This window comes from Coptis chinensis, chromosome 1, assembly GCF_015680905.1.
Source record: "Coptis chinensis isolate HL-2020 chromosome 1, ASM1568090v1, whole genome shotgun sequence".
NCBI lineage: Eukaryota > Viridiplantae > Streptophyta > Magnoliopsida > Ranunculales > Ranunculaceae > Coptis > Coptis chinensis.
Window position 1 is genome coordinate 87,519,210 of NC_141456.1, and position 20,003 is coordinate 87,539,212.

At 41.3% G+C, this 20,003-nt stretch overlaps 1 protein-coding gene and 2 long non-coding RNA genes across 3 annotated transcripts; 2 read left to right on the top strand and 1 right to left on the bottom strand.

The window, feature by feature from the left end:
- Window positions 1-11,477: 11,477 nt before the first annotated feature.
- On the top strand, window positions 11,478-12,561 carry LOC147525660 (uncharacterized). Its single transcript, XR_015192952.1, has 2 exons — window positions 11,478-11,543; window positions 12,020-12,561. It is a non-coding gene; the product is annotated as an uncharacterized LOC147525660 (long non-coding RNA).
- A 313-nt stretch (window positions 12,562-12,874) lies between these two features.
- Window positions 12,875-15,715, top strand: LOC147525661 (CASP-like protein 5B2). Its single transcript, XM_086557174.1, has 3 exons — window positions 12,875-13,503; window positions 14,679-14,811; window positions 15,313-15,715. The coding sequence occupies exons 1-3, from the start codon at window positions 13,373-13,375 to the stop codon at window positions 15,508-15,510; spliced, it is 462 nt and encodes a 153-aa protein (XP_086413300.1). The 5' UTR covers window positions 12,875-13,372; the 3' UTR covers window positions 15,511-15,715.
- Window positions 15,716-17,227: 1,512 nt separating this feature from the next.
- On the bottom strand, window positions 17,228-18,234 carry LOC147525662 (uncharacterized). The gene is made up of 2 exons (XR_015192953.1): window positions 18,006-18,234; window positions 17,228-17,969 (listed from the first exon to the last, which is right to left on the bottom strand). It is a non-coding gene; the product is annotated as an uncharacterized LOC147525662 (long non-coding RNA).
- Window positions 18,235-20,003: the final 1,769 nt, after the last annotated feature.

Genomic DNA, 20,003 nt, shown 5'->3' on the forward strand with positions numbered 1-20,003 from the left:
TTCGTCTATGGATGGAGAGGTTAGCATGATCGAGAGCTTTTTGCTCGAGATTATTTCAACAAACACGTTCCATGATAGTCATATGCCCAAAATTCTTTCCTTTGGAAAGTCGGACTCAACATTTTCATTCCTACACTAGTCGATACACATGTTATTGATGAGGGCGGGATAGATGACTTTCTCAAAGATGTAGAGGACTACCATAGTAATGTGGATATGACCAATCTAGATGAGGAATTTGATGAGTTTCTTGAGGTAGGTGAAAATTCACCCTATCAAGAACTAACTTGCACAACATCCACCTCGATTCCCCTCCTTCCACCCTTTCAAAGGAACCCGAGTTTGCACTTTCGATCATTTGTTTCTTACGTGCTCTATAATTTTTTAAATCCTCTAGCAAGCGGATACTTGAGGAAGGACAAACTATTTGACACCTTCATTTTCAGAATTGAGAGGCGGTCCTACACACACAATGAATGAGTTGATGCTAAAACCACATCCTCATTGTGTACAAAGGCTGTCTTTCTAAAACTTATCCATATCTACCATATTCTCCACAACCATTCACTTTTCCACACTTATTTACTAAAACACCCCTCATTCAAAATGAAAAAGAAGGTGCATGATAGGTTACACAATAGGGTTATCCGACCGTTTGGATTCCACTAGGCTGTGTAAGTAGGAAATCTTGGTGTTTCATTGTGTTTGGATATGTTTCCTGTGATATTTATTTATGGAATGATCCACAACTATTTAGGTTGTTGATATATGATCAACTGCATGTTCATACATATGTTTTAGATAAAGTCTTGAGTATCGACTATAAGCGACTCAAATTTCTGTGTTGGTGCATTTCCTTTCATTCCAATATATTGGTGAGTGCACCATTAAGGTAACGGGCCCTCCGATGGAGTGTGTGGCTGTAAGTACGGATCCTAAGTCCACGGTTCACATAGTTCCGTTTTCCACTCTTGCATGTTTTCGGATTTTTGAGTCATGTTTCTCTATGGTGTGAATTATGTCTTTATTGCTTATTGTTTTTCCTTCTAAAACTAAAATAAAAAAAAAAATAAAATAAACATAGTAATCTATGAAGTCTCGGGAATCGACTTTAAAAGACCTTTGCTAAAAACAAATTTTCTAAAATTCTTGTAAAAATTTGTTTGGGGGTCAGAAGTGTTAAATGTTCCGTACTAAATGTTTTATGTCCCACTAGAGTTGCTTAGGCGTTTTATTGTATTACGATTCGGATTGACATGATCTATTAATTTAGAGTTCATTCGTTTAGCATAACTTCGTCATGCGCGCCGAGGCGTTTTCCACTATCTCATATGTCATCGAAGTCGGAATAGAGTGTTTTATGGATCATTGGATAGGAAATTCTCTCCTGATCATTTCCATATCTCATTCGCAAATATCGGACCCGTAGCGGCGGGAATTTTGATTTGAAATTAGCGAAAAAATCGAAAAAAATCGAAAATTTTGATTTTGGGCTTGGCCCAACTTCAGCCCACCAGCGCCCATGGAGGCTTCGCGCTCTTACCTTTTCAGCTACAGTTCATCGTTCTTCATCTTCCACCGCCATTAACAACCTCCAAACCTAGAAAAAAAAAAAAATAAAAAAAATAAAAAAACCCGCCAAAAATCAAATCCAACCCCATTTTTGTTTGCAAACACCAATCAAAACAAACTCCACCAATTTAAAACTTCGAAAAACCACCGAAAAATCAAACCAATTGGTGCTGCCGCCACCACTCCACCACCTCCACTGTTCTTCAAAGTCGGTCAAGTAAAACCACCACTACCACCCTCTACAAACCCCAAACCGTAATCAAACTCTAAATGGCTCAGCCAGTATTATATCGGAGCAGATTTTCACCGCCCGACCATTTCGGCGCCGTTTCACGGTGGTGAAATGGCTAGTAAACTGGAATAGTCTACGGTACTTTCGACCGAAGACTTCTACCATGAAGACTTGGTGGGGCGGTTCTACAACACCGGGAGTTGGAGGGAGTCGGATTTTTGTTTTGGTGAAGAAGAAGAGGAGGAGTTGACTACTGGATTTGTTGGTGAGATTCTAGGCATTCGCCTAGAATCAATCTGAATGCCGTTTTCACAGGAGCCCCGTTTTGCCGGGGTTGAGCCGTTGATGGGCGTTCTTGTCATCAATGGGAGCTACAATCAAACTCCCATTGTGTGCGCCCGGGCTTCTCGAGGACCACCCCAAATTTCTGACCCGGTGGATTGGTCGGAATGTCCTAGGCAAGGACAAGGTCGATTGACATCGGTCGACCTGCCTCCGTCCTATGGATACTCGAGGGGGCGGAAGAATCACGATTTACGTATCACGGAGTTTTCTTTGAACATGATCGGGGAGGTTGGACGATCGTTGGCACCTCTTCACGTGCTTATCACTAAGATCATGTTGAAGATGAAGGCAACTCCAGAAACTACGAGGATTTACATTACCCCGCGGGAACCAGCGTATCTATAGGGAGTGTGTCCAACAAGTCTGGAAATTGCCGAGGATAGGGAACGGAGGAGGAGGAGCGAGAGGGTAGATGAGGATGAGTCGGAGGAGGATGAGGAGGATGGCACCTGCTTTGATCGGATGCCTTCGAGAGGTGTTGGTGCGATCTTTGGCGCATGACTATGCTACATAGGGGCATCGTTCACTCAACACTCTGTGCGGACCTCGGACTCGACGGGCCACCATTCACCACAACCGAGATCCGCCCGGAGGAGGATGAGAGATGGGGAGCGGCGAGGGCTGAGATGGAAGCCAGCGCCCGGTTTAGAGTAGAGATGCTATGCGCTTCCCACCTCATCTGGACTCGCCTCTCGAGGACCACGGCTACTAGGCATGGCGTCGTCGGCCGGAGGGCGGCTCTTCTTTGGACCTTACGGAGCCGGGGAGCCACCACTTTCGAGTCTGTGCCCCCGCCACCCGGTGGCGAGGTGTTTAGAAGGATGAGGAGTGATAGTGGTAGTTATTTATGTTTTAGTAGTTGTTGTTTTATTTACTTTTGTTGTCTTTATTGTAATGTAACTTTTATTTGATAATTTGAATTTTGTAGTAATACTCGAATGAAATTTTAATATAAGGGTTTATTTTCATATTGTGTGCTTATTTCATATTGACCACACCTTCCAAACTTGTTTGGGGGTGGTTTGATTATTTCAAGCTGTATTTTTTATAAAAAACCCTAGTGTTAGAATTTACTGCGGAGTAAGGTGAAAATATGGTAGTTTAGGCATATCTGTGATTGAGAATCATTGTAGGATGAAATCTAGATTAAATAGGTACATTCGGTCATAAAATCAAATAAGAATCTTGGGTTTGAATTAGAATCCGGGAGATGAGTTGTTTCCGTTTTCGAGTTTGGAAATTTTAGGATTTCGAGCTGCCGAAATTAGTTTTGGCAACTTTCCGATCCATTCTAGCAACTTTAAGCCTATATAAACTTGATACAATCTATCCTCACAACTCACACTACACCTAAACTCCATCACTCACCCTTCAAACCCGCGATTCCCCGTTTGACTTCATTTTCGCAATTACGCAGCTTCGATGGCGCCAGCGCTAGTAGTTGGCTTCAGCGCCTAAAATTCTGTCGAGAAAAATTTTGGTCGCGCAGCGCCGACCAGCTTATTCGGCCTGACCACCAGCTAAGTTCTGGAAATCAAAAAACAAAAAAGCTGGCGCCAGCATACTAAGTTAATGGCCAGCATGCTGACTTCTCTGGACTAGAAATTTTCGGTTTTTGGCGTGTAGTATCGAATCATTCGCAGCTATTCCAAAGCGTAATTTTGAGATGACATCTCAATATTGATACGGACGATCTCTTTGAAGATTTGTTCCAAAGCACTACTTTACGGTGCTTGGTTTGTGAGGTGATCACATATGTTGGTAGGAACCTCTTATGGTAAGACCGGTGAACTTTATTCTCCGGCACTTGCATCTTATTTTTATAATAACTGCATTTTCTTTGAGAGACCCGGATGGAGAACAAGTGTTCTCCATCAACATTGACAATGAACCAATGGAGATTACGGGTTCTTGCTAGCATTTGTTCTTGGACTTGCTATGCATTTGAGATACAAGACCCATGGTGCTATTGATTCGATAATATGCATGTCTACACTTATGAGTCTTTGCCGCGAGGCTTATGGGCGAGGCATTTTCCGTATTGAGGACCAAGGGGACTATAGCGTTGCCCTTGGTAGCTGTCCATGAACATAGGGCTGTTATGTTTTGGATTATGCTAAACATTTTAGGGGAATGGCGTTTTTCTTACGTGAATGGCGCCACTTGCGGATTTTTCCTTGCTTTAGCCAATGGGCGCCCGGTTCTATGACCTTCGGGACTTTGATGTCTAGTTTAGCACGAGCCTATACCATGAGGCATAAGTACCTTCTTATGCCTGTTTTAATTTCGCGTATTATGCTATGTTTCTTTCCTTTTTTGTACCGTTTCGCGGATTGGATTAAGGTAGACACGGTGCGACCCACCAATAGTATTATTCGATCTTTCCGTGCAATGACTTGGCATGGGTGGCGGATACAACCTCACCGAGGTTGCACCACACCCCATCGGACCAAGTGGCACTTAATAGGTTAGCAACCATAGATGATAAATGGCGTGAAGCACGGCAAATTATCATAGCATGGCGGGGCGAAGGAACCTCACTTCTTTATAGAAGTAGAGGATGGCGAAGATGACGAATAACAGCGGGAGTGGAGGTAAGTTTTATTTTCTGTTAGTATGCGCTTATGTCCCAAGCAATTTAATTAAGTTAACCCCATAATGGGTGGAACTCTTATAGAGTTGCGTCGGTTTTATTTCCTATATTAGTGCGTTCTAACATTGTTTTGCGGATGTTTACGAATTTCCGCGCTTCAATGGTATTTTTCTTACCCTCTTTATTTACAATGCTTTGAGGACAAAGCATGCTTCTTGTTTGGGGGGCATAGAATCCGTGTAATTAAGACATCTGTTAGGATATAGATATATATAATATGCATTTGTTTTCTAGTTAAAATTTCAAAAATTTAAAAATATAAATAAATAAGTTTATGCTATACACTTAGGAATATTGGTATTGTTTTCTTTCTCCATGCTCTTAACAATCTAGAAGTCTCACATATTTGCATCGAGAATAATTGTTAGAAACTTAGGTTATCGTAGGTAATAATCTTTGCATCTATCTATAAATATATTACATGAGTATCTATGATTGTTAGCGATAAGTTTCTGAAATCTAGGCTAGAGTACTTAATCTACAAATCTGTGAGAATATAGCCTAAAGCCTTATATGAAGCGAAACATTTGAGAAATGACACAAAGGGAGAAGTAAAATCCGGATAGAAATCCTGCGTCCACTTGCTTGATCACTAAACCATATCCTAAGTGAGAATTTAGGCGCTCTTTGGATCGATATAGCCAGAAATTCAAACCTATGAATTATTTTCGCTAGTCACCACTCACGAGCCTTTTCTTTAGCCTTCCATACACCACAATTCCTTTACCTGTTACAAAAACAAAAACAAAACAAAAAAAAAAAAAAATAAATCAACCTAAATTTAGAATAAATTAGAATAGAATGAGTGAGAAGAAGAAAGAAAAACAAGTGTAACAAACAAAAAAAAAACGGAAAATAAAAAAAAAAAGTTTCCATCAAAGAAAGAAAAATAGAAATAAAAAAAAAGTTTCCAAAAATAGAGATAAAAAAAAAGAAAAAAAAAAAAAAAAAATATGGCTGGGATGGAAACAAAGTGTAGAAGCAAAAGAAAATAACAAGGTTTTCTCTAAGTTACATATCTGAAGACTCTATTATCTCGGACTTGTCCTTTTGAATATCCATTTCCTTCCTTCTTAAACCATCTCCTAATCCCCGTAACACCTAATAAAGACCTCTAGCTCGATTAGGAATAGGTTAGTGTGATAGTAAGTGGCGGATGTGTTTGATTGACCCGGCTTCCTTGTTGTCATTGAGATTGTAAGGTAAAGTGTGCCCATTTGTACTGCTTTGGAGTATGAAAACTTGAGTGCAAAAATCAGAGTGTTGTTTCTTGACTATTATTGTGAGAACCTATTTAGGGGCGCTATTAGAGTTTCGAGAAACAAAACTGCTAAACATTTGATAGTACTACTCATTGTATATATGTTTATTGTAGATGATTGATTATTATGCATATATTAACTTAGGGTTTTGACTGGTTATTCTTATGTAATTGCTAGAGATGTATAGATAGTTGAGCATGAATAAAGGAAACAATAGTTTTATTTTTCTTAGTCGTTGTAGTATAGATGAAGTTTGTGAGTACCTTCAACTGGAAAACTCTCACGAGGCTATAACTTCGTCCACTAGGGAATTCCTAGTGGTTTAAAGGCCTTGTTGCATATGGTCAATGCAATCGCACTTTCAGTAAAGCGAGATTAGTTAGAACTCCATTTTTGGTCACTTATTTAATTTCTCATCTTTGCTTGAGGACAAGCAAAATCTTTGTTTGGGGGTGGTTTGATAAGAGCCCAAAACTGTAGTTTTAACCCCTTAATAATCATCTTGTTAGACCAATTATGTGAATAATAAGTAAGAGTTAACGATTCTGGCGTTTTTATGCATTTCGGGCTTCAAAGTCCATTATGTGCGAAATGTACCACTTTAGCGAGATAAAGGAGCAAAAGTCGTGAGAACTTCGAGAAAGCCGTATCTTTGGACTCGGACCACGGAATTGGGCATACCTTATGTCAAAACGACCGGCTCGGAAAGAGCTTTGCAATGGTCAAGCATTGACCCAATCAGAGGAGCAGAAGTGGACGAAAAGTCTGTGGAAGTCAACTGCAGCTGAAGAGGCCTTTTGGATTTGAAAGAATTGGGTTTTGGGCACGATTCTCGGCCCAAACCACGGCTCCAAGCCCATGCACGAATTTTGGATCTGAATGTATAAGAACAAAAGCTTAAGTCTTTGTTAATGGTAGATAGTTAGGTTAGAAAATAAATTAGATTAGTTAGCCTCCATTAAACCTTAATTCTAAATCTAGTTTTCATTAGATTTAATTAAGTTTAATTTAGTTCAAAATCCTTATTAGATTAAACCTTTGAATCTTGTTCTTCATTTGATTAGATCAATAAAGTAGTATTCTTTATCCATTTCGATTTTTGTCAATTCAATTCTAGATCTAATTTCAATTCATGTCCTTAGTTCAATTTAGTCATTAAATTAGATTTCATTATTGTTTAATTAAATAAATTTCAATGCTTTATATTATGTTTAGTTTTAATATAAATGGAAATGATTTGGAATGATTCAAGGCTAAACCTCCATTAGAGGGGGTTGTGAAGCCTTGATGAAAGCTTGATTCGATTATCGTAGAAGTCGTCGTATTTTCTATTCCACTCTAGAAATGATTAGTTCACCATGAGAATGGGTTTAATTGTTCACATGCTAGTTATGATTGGTAGAAATGCCATGTATAATTAGAGATTAGGAATAACCAATTGTTAGCGAAGCGATTCAATTCGGATTCTGACGATTCGTCGTTAGTGGATTAAGTTGAGTTAAGGTGGAATCAATCCCCCTCTAACTCCTTATCATAGAATCAACGTAGCATCCCCTTAGTATTCCGATAACCGCTTAGTTGCATCTTGTGGGTAGTTGCATCGTAGTATAATTCCCTTCGTAAAACTCTCATAGACTTAAAAACGACTAGTTAGATTAGAAAACATCCATGCTAGAGCACTAGGAGTGGAACGAACTCTATCTACTCCACTATATCTCAATTGGTTGAGAGTAGAATAAAGATTTGATAAACTAAGATAGCATCAGTAAATAGTTTAGTTTACTTACGTTGTGGATTCGTAGTTCATTTCGTAGGTAGACTATACATTTTATAGTTTATCACTATGTCGGCTAAATGTCGTGCTGTTGCTGATGAAAATGAGAAACTTGCTGCGTCTGTTATTGATTTGCAAATGGAGATCACGGAGGTGACCGAGTACGCGAAGCAATGCCGGAGGGTTGCTCGTAAAAGGCTCGTAACGCAGCGTATACCAGCACTTTTGTAGGAGTACGCCAAGCGGACGAGAAATATTGTCGGTGAAGAAGCGCGGATGGTGCTCAAGAGGCGGTATGCGTGTTGTTGTTCTGAAGGCCGCCGGGCATGTTCCCTCAACCGGTATTCCCTCGAGGATAAACATGTGGTCGCCCGTGATGCCGATTTTGTTTATTATTGGTGAGGATCGTTTTTGATTTGTCCTGTTTTGATCGCGTGTGTTTTTACGGCCCCTATGAGGGTTAAACATTAGAGCTGCATTTTGGGTTTGCCGGCGGTTCGCTTTTTTGATTTTGGGAACTGGTTTCCACTAAAGTGGCGATTCGCTCCCTTTGGTATTTGCGATTGATGCTTGACACGGATTTTACGGGTAGACCCGGCCAGTCGGTGCTTCTGGATCGGATATATGTTCTTCTTTTGGTGAACACTTGATTAATCTTGTATATGTTTTGGTTTGATTTGTTCCGGCTTTGATTAGCGCGACGTATTTTGCTTCGAAATGTATTCTTGCTACATGTTGTGCTTTGCTATGATAATAATGCGGGAATACGCTATGTGAGCGTTTGATCTTTTAGGACGAAAAAAGGGGGCTTTGCCCCTGTAAGCTCGTGGGCTATGGTGCTCACTGGGAGCGTTCTTCGTTGATTAACCCTAGGAGTGCCGGTCCCCGTCTAGTAAGAATGAAAGAGGTTATGAGCCTGTAAGCTCCCTAGAACGTCCTGCTCGTATGAGCGTTTGTCTTAGTCGCTGAGGGCGTTCTGTTCCTGAGAGCGTTCTCGCTTAGTTGATTCGAAAAGTATATGCCCCCCACTTAGCGGGATTCGAGAGAGCATGTAAGCTCTGAGGCGAGACGCCCCCGCGTATGAGGCGTGTTTAGCCCCCGAGGGTTACGCTCTGAGGCGTTCTCGCTTAGTTGATTCGAAAAGTATATGCCCCCAACTTAGCGAGATTCGGAGAGGCGATGAGCCTGTAAGCTCCTCGAGAACGCCCCGCAGCGTATGGCCAGCGTGTTTAGCCCCCCCGGTTACGCTCTGAGGCGTTCACCGCTTAGTTGATCCTAGAAGTATAGGTCCTCAACTTAGCGAGACTTCGGGAAAGGCGTTGAGCACGTAAAGCTCTGAGGCGCCCTGGCGTATGGAGCGTGTTTAGCCCCGAGGCGTTACGCTCTGAGGCGTTCTTCGCTTAGTTGATTGAAAAGTATATGCCCCAACTTAGCGAGATTCGGAGAGCGATGAGCCTGTAAGCTCCTCGAGAACGCCCCCGCGGCGTATGGCGCGTGTTTAGCCGAGGGCGTTACGCTCCCGAGCGTTCGCTTAGTTGATCCTAGAAGTATAGGTCCTCAACTTAGCGAGACTCGGAGAGGCGTTGAGCCTGTAAGCTCCCGAGGCGCCCCGCGGCGTATGAGCGTGTTTAGCCCCCCGAGGCGTTCGCTCTGAGGCGTTCTCGCTTAGTTGATTCGAAAAGTATAGGTCCTCAACTTAGCGAGACTCGGAGAGGCGTTGAGCCTGTAAGCTCCTGAGAGCGTCCTGCGCGTATGAGCGCGTGTTTAGCCCCTGAGGCTTGCTCTGTGGGATGTTTGGTTTGGAGATGTGAGTAGGTCCGCCATTTATGATACCATCTTGATTTTCTTTCATTTGAACTTTGTTGTGCCTGGGAACAGGAATTACAATGCGTAATACAACTATTGGAAAATTGCTTTAACAAGTATGTGTTCCAAGGTCGTGGCAAACATCTTTCCTTCTTGGGTTTTATCCAATCTGCCGCCGTTGCCAACGACACGTTCCCGATGCGGGCCTTCCCATGTTGGTGCTAGCTTAGCATCGTCTTGAGTTTTCTTCAACACGAGATCCCGGTTGAAAAGATCGTGGATGTACTTTCGTTTGTTGTAAGATCTCTTGAGGACTGTTGGTAAAGAACCGCCACTTTCGGACGGTGCTGCTAGGTCCGCGCCGTTCCTCGAGAAGGTCGATCTCGAGCTAGAACCGAGTCATTAAGGCCTGTTTCGACAAGTTGGATCGGGTTGTCGTGATTGTCAACTTCGGTGGGTATGGCGGCCCGTGCCATAGCATAGGGAGAATGGTGACTTCGCCCGATTTGAGCGGTATTTGTAGTCGCGATGAGCCCAGTATGTTCTCGGTGATTGGGCCAGCGGCTTTTGTTCTTTTCAATTTTCTTTTCAAATTCTCGAATGGCCTTATTCGGCCTCGCTTGTCCATTGCTTTGAGCGCATCTTGTGGTGTAGAGAATGCATGAACGATCTTCCATTTGGACGAGAAACTCTTTTGTTGTTTTGCCCTTGAACTGGGAGCCATTATCCATCACCGGTGTATGTGGTAGGCCAAACCGGGGTGATGATATGAGTCCAAATGAAATTTCGACATGTGATTCTTTGGCGTGTGCTAACGGAATTGCTTCAACCCACTTAGTGAAGTAGTGCGTGGCAGCCGGGGATGAAGCGGAAGCGGTGCTCTTCGAGGGATGAATGGTCCCATAATGTCCATGCCCCACATGTGGAAGCGGCCAAGGACTCGCGATGTTAATCGATTCCAGCGAGCTGGTTGTATGATGTTATGACCAAATGTTTGGCATTTGACGATTTGAGGACGTCACGCTTTAGCATCGACCGCATCTACTGAGGCGAAGTAGCCCCAGGAGATCGCTTTGTGGGGCGAGAGTGGCGACCTCCAAAGATGGTTGCCGCATTCTCCTTCGTGAATTTCAAAGAAAAATTAGCCGCCTTGCTGCGGGTCCGATACACCTCAGATGAGGTCCCCCTGCGGATTTGCGAAATAATCTGTCATTCACCATACAATAGCTACGTGCTTGGTGTGGAACCTTCTTGGCTTTGGTGCGCTCCTCTGGGAGTGTGCCGTACTGGATGTACTGTATAATAGGCTGCATCCATGATTGGCTCGTCTGATCTTCAGAGAGTGGGAACAGGTCGCTAATTGTGCAGACGTGGTTCGCTTGGTAGGCTGGTCGATCGACCACTTCGATGAGTAGTTGTCGAGGGACACAGTTCGGTGTCTGAGTGGCTAAGTACGCCAAGCTATCTGCGTGACGGTTCTCGTCACGCAAAAAATGGTGTATCGTCGCTCTGCTAAATGACGGAAGCAAATTGTTAACAACTTGAAGGTATTTGGAGAGGTTACCTTCGCTGGTAGTGTACTATTTTGCAACCTGGCGAACGACCAGTTGCGAGTCACTAAAGATTTGGATCTCCTTTACTCCGAAATTTGGATCGCCAGCTCATTCCCATTATTAGTGCCAGTACTCTGCTTCATTGTTGGACGTTGCGAAGTCTATACGAACTGCCTTCTCTACCATAGCTCCCTCGGGGGAGACTAAAACGATTCCCATACCACTGCCTCCAGGGTTGCTGGAACCATCGACGTAGAGAGACCAGACTGTGTGCATGCTCGCTTTGAGAATGAAGAGAGAATTTCAGAACCCTTTGCTAGTCTGCTTGTTGGTTGTCGGCAATTGGGTAATGATTTATCCCTGTAAAAATCTTCATATAAATCCTGCATAGAGACCTACATCGTTTTGCAGCTACAAATCTGAGACAAATGTGCCTGAACTAAACCTTTATTTTCTCGAGAAAATTATGAAAATGAATTTTCTCTGAATGTATTACTCTATGGTACATTATATATAGTTTCCGCGAAGTATGATATGTGTTGTAACTTGTAAATCATTCTCTGTGCTAGCTGTAACTCGTCCCACACAACTTCCAGTTTATGTGGAGGTTCCTAAGAAGTGTAAGATGCAAGATCATGGCCTGAAAAGTGATATGGTTGTGGACCTCAAACTTTCCTCACCAGAACCTAAAATGTTAGGCTCAAACATTTTGCTGTCTACAGCAAAAAGTTTATACACCTCCCTAAGAGATTCATAGACCTGTTCCCCATTTTCTTCCCATGTTTCATTGAAAACTGATACACTTTATTTTAATGAATACAGGGGATTGCCATTCTATTACTTGCGACCACTTGCTCATCAGCTGCGGTGATAGTTTTTTGTACTACAGATTCTAACATTTGCAGTCATTGGCCAGTCTCTTCCAGCAGATTCCAAGTCTCTGTAGCTTTTGCTTTCATCACTTGGTTCCTTTCTGCCATATCTTCTGTTGTTACGTTTTGGATGCTGGCATCTGTTGGAAATTGAAGTTAGAAGACGGGCACCTCCTTACTCACTTAATCTAACACACTCAATCAGACACACAATATACTGCTTACGACTTTTTGGTGTGATCCAAATATGCAAAAAGAATTTACACGTAGTGTTATTTGTAGTATAAATTATAGATTCTTGAATCTGTGGATTCAATACCCGGACAACAGTGTAGAGAAACAAGAAACTGATTATTCAAGAACGAAAATACGGATACTGCTTACATTGGCTTATAAATTTCAAGTTTACATTGCCTTTATATTTTGGCTAGGAGTCCTTTTTTGGTTCATGGTCATTGGCTTCTTGAATCTAATTAAGAACATAGTTGCTTATGGTTCATCACCATCATTTAACTTTTTTTTTCAAACAAGAACAGGAACTACAAAGGTTATCAAGTGCATACGTCCAAACCCGACAATTAAACCTCAAAATGGGACGTCGTCTAAATTCAGGGTTCATCAAGTGAGCGCAGCGAACGGTTACGTGGTCCAAAACGTAGTGTAGTAGGTTTCTGTTTGTCTGTCTTCAATCTTTCACCTTTCCTCTCTCTCTCCTTCACTCTCCCCCACTTTCACTCTCTTTCCCTTTCCCTCCCCAGGCAACAACACCCCCTCTTCTTCTTCACTTGCTTAACCCTCCTTCTCAACCAAACCCAACTCTCTCTCTCCCCACCCACAAACCCATCTCTGTCTTCTCCACCCTCGGCCTTCACGCCCCCACCGTTGTGAACTTCTCATCATCAAAGTACAGTGGGCTCAAACCCAATAACAGCCCAATGAGTCTTTTCAGGCACAAGCCCAAATAGACAAAAAGGCGCTAAAGAAAAAGTAAAAGCACAAAAAAAAAAAAAAAAAAAGCGGTGAATCAAATTAATGAAAGGCAGCAGTTGAGGAAAACTTGAAAACAACTCAACAACTAAAAACAAAACAAAACAGTCTATTAATTTCTTATGTCTTAAACATCTCGATCACAAATAACCATAACACTTCAATTACAAGAAAGACTCTTAACCATAACTTTCAGTTGAAAAAAAATATAGTTTCAAGTTAATCCATGAGAGGGTTTTTGAATTCTTGGGGGGGGGGGGTGTGTGTGGTGGGTGTAAGAGAACCTTTTTGTTGATACTTTGAAAGAAAGAGAGAAATGAAGAGTTTGATAGGAAGTCCAGGGACAGTGAGTGGGTTGGTTTTGAGAGTTGGGCAATTTTTATTTGCTTCTGCTTCAATTGGAGCTATGCTTTCTGCTTTGGGTTTTTCTACTTTCACTGCTTTCAGGTATTTTTTTTTAAAACTTTCTTTTAATATTTTAGGAGCTGTATGGTTTATTATGAAAAATGGTATTTAATCTGCATTATGAGTCTATGGTGTTTGTTACATTGTGCTGTTCTGCGTGTTTGGATTGGTGTTTTATGTATTGCTCTCTAAATGGTAGTTGTTAGACTTCTAGAATGTTCAGAACCATTTTGGTTTCAAGTTAGTTTGTGTATAATTGTATCTTACCTATAATGTTTCTGCATGGTTCTGAACCTTGCCTGCAAATTCGATTAGAACAATTTTCCTGAATAAAATTAGTTACTGCTGAGCCCGTATTCATTGGAAATTGATTAGTTCTTACTTGTTTGTTTGATACGTGTAGGGTTCATTGCTTCATATCTTTATTTAGAGGTTATGAACTACACCAAATGTCTTGGATCCAAAACTGATGTACTTAGAACTTTCCTTGTGGTTAAAAGTGACAGATCCTTATGCATATTCAGTCTTATGATTGTTACTTAGTTAACGCAGCATAACCACGGCCAAAGTGAAAGAAAGAAAGAATATATGATTTGATTGGATGCGTAAAGTAGGATGCCCAAATGATAAGTATTCTTCTATGCTTTAAGGAACTCTACAACGCAGTCTTGTGATCTTGATCAAATAATATATATGCTATAGCTAAGAGATATGTTTGATTGGAAATATATATTCATAGTTGTTGACATGAATACCTAACTCAAACATTCGGAATCAGAGCTGGGGCAAGTGAGAATACTCCCTGTGCTGCCTTTATTAGTCGGTAGCCAGCTCCACTTTCTTAGTGATGGTCATTCCTAGTTTTTACTGAAAAAAGAAAAAGGAAATTCACTTCATTTTGTTCATAAAGGTTTCTGAGGGTGTAATCCTTGACTGTTTTAATTCACTGCCCTTTGCAGTAATTCATATTGTATTTTAAATTGATGGACAATTCATTGACTTCAGAGATATCAGTAAGCAGCATCTTTATTGGTATCACTTGAAAATTGAGTGTATAAACACTGTCAAAGTAAACACTGATGATTTCTATTAGGCTCAAAGACCTTTTATGTCCTCAACTCCTCATGCAAGGGACCGAAGATCACTAGTTTTTCAAACTCAATAAATATCATTCTCGCAAACATCTTAATGATCATTTCGTGCAATCCTTTTCTCAGCTATTTGATTGCTTCAATGGGGCTCCAATTAGCCTGGAGCTTGGGACTCGCATGTCTTGATGTCTATGCTTTGAGAATAAAGAGAGACCTTCAGAACCCTGTGCTAGTCTGCTTGTTCGTTGTCGGCGATTGGGTAATGATTTTTCCCTCTTAAAATCATATATAAATCCTGCGTAGAGATATAATACTGTTTTACTGCTACAGTTCTGAGGCACGCGTGCTTGAACAAACACTTTATTTTATAGACAATTGATGGAAACTGAAGTGTCTGCTCCCCCTTTTTTCTTGAATGTATCTCCTTATATAGGTTTGGGAAAGTACGATCTCTGTTGTACTGCTGTAAATCATTCCACCTAACTTCCTGTACATGTGGAGGCTCCTAACAAGTGTGACATCCTAGATCATTGCCTGGAAACTGATGCTTGTGGGTTGTGGGTCTATATGTGTACTCAACCAGAACCTAATTGCTAGGCTTAGACATCCAGCTGTTTGAAGCTTCTGTGAAACTTCTAAAAAGCTTACAGGAAACTATAGCAACAAATTTTTTTCACTAAAGCTGCTAATAGTTATCTCTTCCTTTTTCTCTTCATAGTTTTCATTGACAACTGATACTCTTTTAGTTAAACAAATGCAGGTGACTGCCACTTTATCACTTGCAGCAGCTTGCTCATCAGCAGGGGTGACGATTTTATATGTGACAGATTTTGGCCTTTGTGGTCAGCTTCCAATCTCTTGCAGCAGATTCCAAATCTCTGTAGCTTTGGCTTTCATCACCTGGTTCCTAGTTGCCACATCTTCTCTTGTTATGTTTTGGATGCTGGGATCAGTTTGAAGTTACATGTCACGTTCTCATTCACTCCCTTAATGAGACACAGTTGATCAGTCACACATTATACTGGTTCCATGTTAAGGTTAATATTTGTATACCACAGCGACACAGCCCTTGGTTTTTGGGTGACCCTAAAATGCAGACTGATCAACCCTTGGTATCTGTGTATCACAATATACATTATATATTGTCATTCTGTTTTAATGCATCATTTGTTGTACGTAGTAACATTGGATGCTGAATCTGTGGATGTGATCTCTGCTCAAGTATACAGATCAACGCATCAATGCTGAGAAACAAGATAATACATTAATTGATGAAAAATGAAAATGACTGTCCTGCTGACATCATATATTTTGGCTAGGGGTGCTGTTCAGCTTCTTGGACAAGATCTTTCTTGAATCTAATTAATTGCTCCTCTACTTAACTTTTTCTGCTGTCTTCTTCAAACAAAAACATGAACTAGATAGGTATTAAGTGCCTGGGATGAGGTTAACTCCATCAGTCTCGCTTTAGTAAATGTAATGGCCTGTTTGTAACTATAAATTAATGAAAGAAACGTTGTGTTTTTCCTTAGCCATGTACATCATCATATGCACACTATGACGAAAAAGCAAAGCTTTCAAGCTTCAGGAATACTTATCCGACTAATTGTAAATCAAGGGTGAAAACTCAATAGCATAAACATCTCCCAATCTCTACTGCAAGAATGCTCAACATCAATTATTTAGGGCCGTTTTTATGTTGGTCGAGCCGTGGAATAAAGGAAACTAGGATGGAAAGGCCAAATGCTGCTGTTTGTTTATCATGTTTGAAGTGCACGTTGTAGGGTTGCAGGATTGTGGACTGTAAGGGAGTGATATCCTCTTTCAAGAATATCAGACACGTACTCAGCATGACGGAAATACCACACCGACCTATGGATCCAGATCGCATCTACAAGCTGAGAGAACGCTCCAGAACAGTTCGCACTAGCATGCGAATCAGGCTATAATGTGACTCAGCTTACCTTCTAGAAGCAATCATGAGCAAAGATGCACATGCACAAATCACTGCCGCCAGCTACACCACTGCCACAAGCTACTTGCCCAGACTACTAATCCCCATCATCACAGCAGACCTATAAGTACATGATAGAGAATTAGTCAGTCTAAATTAATAGACTAATCTAACCCTAATTAAAAGTCCCCTATCGTTGAAAATAGTTCACGATCCCACAGGAGGGGATCGCTACTTAGAACAACCGAAAGTACTAACCGATTATTTATCCTAATGCTAACAATGGTGGTTTAGAGAAAGTTTGGAATTCACTATTATCTAAAACTATTTAATTTAACTAATTTCTATGAAAGCAATTAACTAAAGAATTTGGTTCAGATGATTGGAGAGGAACTAGGACTTCAGAATCCACTCTAGACTTTTCAATAAATATTTTAGGACTGGGGTTCAATGTTTTGAGTTATCACGAGAAACACTCGAATGAGAATTCGGTGTTTACCCGAAGATGTTATCGTGACAAAACAATTACATAAAAGCATCTTCCGAAATTCAGCACTAGAGATCGAACTTAAAAGATTAATTGTCTTTTAACGGCACAACTAATATCTAAATTTGATATTGACAATAGATATCAGGCTATGATTAATAGTTAATCAGTTCACACTACCTAGGATGCTTGACATACAAGGTGCAAGAATATAACAACTATTGATCGAGAATGTAACGAAAGAAGATTGACAGTTAATTATTATTATAACCATAAAAACCCAATCTCAAAATAATTACATCAAAGGTTAGGGCTTCATCTTAGCCCTAGCTAAATAATTTAGCAAGTCATAATAATGGAACTGAAAGTAAAGAAAAGGTTAGGAAAACTCATGTCGACAGTGAAGTCTCCTTGGCCTCCCTTCGTCTCGTTCTCGGTTTCCGTGCTTCTCCAATCCTCCTCCACTTTTCTGTCCGTTCTTAATTCTGCTGTGTTGTGGAGCGCCCTCTCTACTGTTTCTCTCCTCTATTTATAATGGATTGGTTAGGGCAGTGTTTTATTTCGACTGGAATTCGAAGTCGGTGGCGAGAGATTCGGGTTTGGATCAGTTCGCGAATTGGAGGGAGAAGGAACTAAGGGCTTGATTCGGTGGTCCAAATGTATGGTGGGTTATATTGGTGTGGGCTTTTTTTATTTGGACTTTGGTGTTGATATGCTCGATCTGTATCGCCGGGATTTGAGGAGCTTTTGGCTCCTGTTCGTCAGAATGAGAATGGAAGGAGATATAAGACTTGTTATGGTGCTTCTTGGATGGATAGGAAATGGTGTGGCTATTTGTTAGTGGGTACCGGATTTTGAGTATTAATCAGGCATACCGAAATTCAGCACTTGATGGGTGCGGTTTTTATAACCCTTTATTTTGACTCCATCCCACATGGCCGGTCTAGGAGAAAGAAATTCAAGGATAAAAATAAACCTTGTGATACGAGGTTTAAAATATAGGTAAGATTACCTTGTGATACGAGGTTTAAAATATAGGTAAGGTTTAAGAAAATGGGCACATGGGTTTCTATTTGAGTGGGTCTAAAATACTAACATTTTAGACGTTGGCCCATAGCTCACAAGTTTGTATTCTTCACGTGCATTTACCAATATTCATATTCAGTCTCTGGCCTTGTTTCTCTACTAATGATCAGGTGCTAAGATACCAAGTCCAAATCAATAACGCTTCAATTCTCATTAGCGGAACCAACTAAACGGTATATTCCCAATATCGCGAGGGCACCTCCATTGAACCGAACAACTAGCCCGGATCAATCTAACCACAAGTTCGCACAATAATATCCCGGAATCTCGATAGTTTCAAAGTAGGTTTTTAATCAATAACTCCAATTCGTAAAACCACCAAAAATACACTAACTACATCAAACTAATAAATTAAACTAACTAACTAATATAAAATTGAGCGTAAATATATAACATTTATGCGCTTATCAGTACAGCTCTCACACGCCTCCCTAATCTCCACCCCACGTTTGTGGTGCACTTTACACGTGGTGGGTGAGGATCCACTCTCAACATCTATAAATACCTCTCCTATGAACTACGCCAGACCTGATTCTTCTCTCCCCTTAGAATCGAGAGCAAGATACGTAGGCAGTTCGCTCCTAGAACGAACTCGGTCTCTTCAATAATCAATTCCAGTTCCCCTCCCACCGTGTATGTAAAGGAAAACTAAAATACGCCGTTACATTAGTGCCGTCTGTGGTCTCGATTACTTGAGAAACCACTTTCACACAACCCAAAAACTCAAAAACCAAAAATTCTCAAGCCCACGAAGCATGGCAAGCCTCAAAGCTCAAGTTCAAAGCCTCGCAAACCAGCTGGGGTTAACAAATGAGAACATTTCCTTGCTCAGGCAAGAAAATATTGCTCTGCGTGCACAAGTAGATGTTCAACAACAACAACCAGCTGGTAACGACGCTGAGACCGGCATCAATGAAGTTAATCAACAGATTAACGAGCTGTCGTAACGGATCGACCAAAGCGCAGTACGAAAAGACGCAACACAGATAGTTCAAAAAATGCTCAAAACATACAGGGCATCCCCGTTCACATCTGAGGTACTCAATAAGCCTTCTCCTCAAGATTTTGTTCAGCCACGTTTCCCGATGTACGATGGCAGCACATGCCTCGGTCAGTATGTATCCCGCTACATTCAAAGCCTTGCCCTTTACAGCTCCCCTGAGTTCGACCATCTTCACTGTCATCTATTTCTCGCCAGTCTCAAGGATGGCGCACTTGATTGGTTCTTTTCACTTGAGTCAGACTCGACCAAGACCTTCGAAAGCGATTTCAATCGATCCGCCCGGTCCAAGACATTACCAATAGGCGTAAAAAGCAGATCTGAATTCACTCTTCCAGCTATCATTTGGAAAAGATGAGACCATTCGCCAGTTCTTACGTCGGTTCAAAGCCGAACTATTATGCATGGAGAGTGGCCTCAAAGAGTCTTTTGCTACACTAGCATTCTCCAACGCCTGTCGAGTGCGTAGTATAGACCTCTCCAAATCACTGATGAGATCACGCCCTGAAACTCTGTCTGCGCTATACGCACGGGTCGACAAATATATTAAGCTGCAGGAAGGGTTATGACACCACGGTCTACCAGAAGACCAAGAGGTCGCTGCAATCTCTGATGACACCCCACCTGCCAAGAAGCGATCCCGGTCGCAAGCGCCAAAATCAGGTAACATAATGGACAACAATAGAGAGCTGATGTGCCAGGTAACTTTTTATCCATGAATAAAGATGTTTTCGCTTGGTCGTACATTGATGTGCCAGGTATAGATCCTAGTGTCGCATGCCATAGGTTAAATGCCAACCCTAACGCTCGACCAGTTCGACAGTGACCTAGGAGACTATCATTACGATTTCAAAAAGCAATCAACGATGAGGTCGACAAACTCAAGCAAGTTGGTTTCATCCGCAAGGTCGACTACCTAGATTG

Excerpts from the sequence above, each read along its gene's own strand:
- LOC147525661 (XM_086557174.1), top strand. The coding sequence starts at position 13,373 with ATGAAGAGTTTGATAGGAAGTCCAGGGACAGTGAGTGGGTTGGTTTTG. Across the intron at positions 13,504-14,678 it reads TCTACTTTCACTGCTTTCAG|CTATTTGATTGCTTCAATGG; the intron begins GTATTTTTTTTT and ends TCCTTTTCTCAG. Across the intron at positions 14,812-15,312 it reads TGTTCGTTGTCGGCGATTGG|GTGACTGCCACTTTATCACT; the intron begins GTAATGATTTTT and ends AAACAAATGCAG.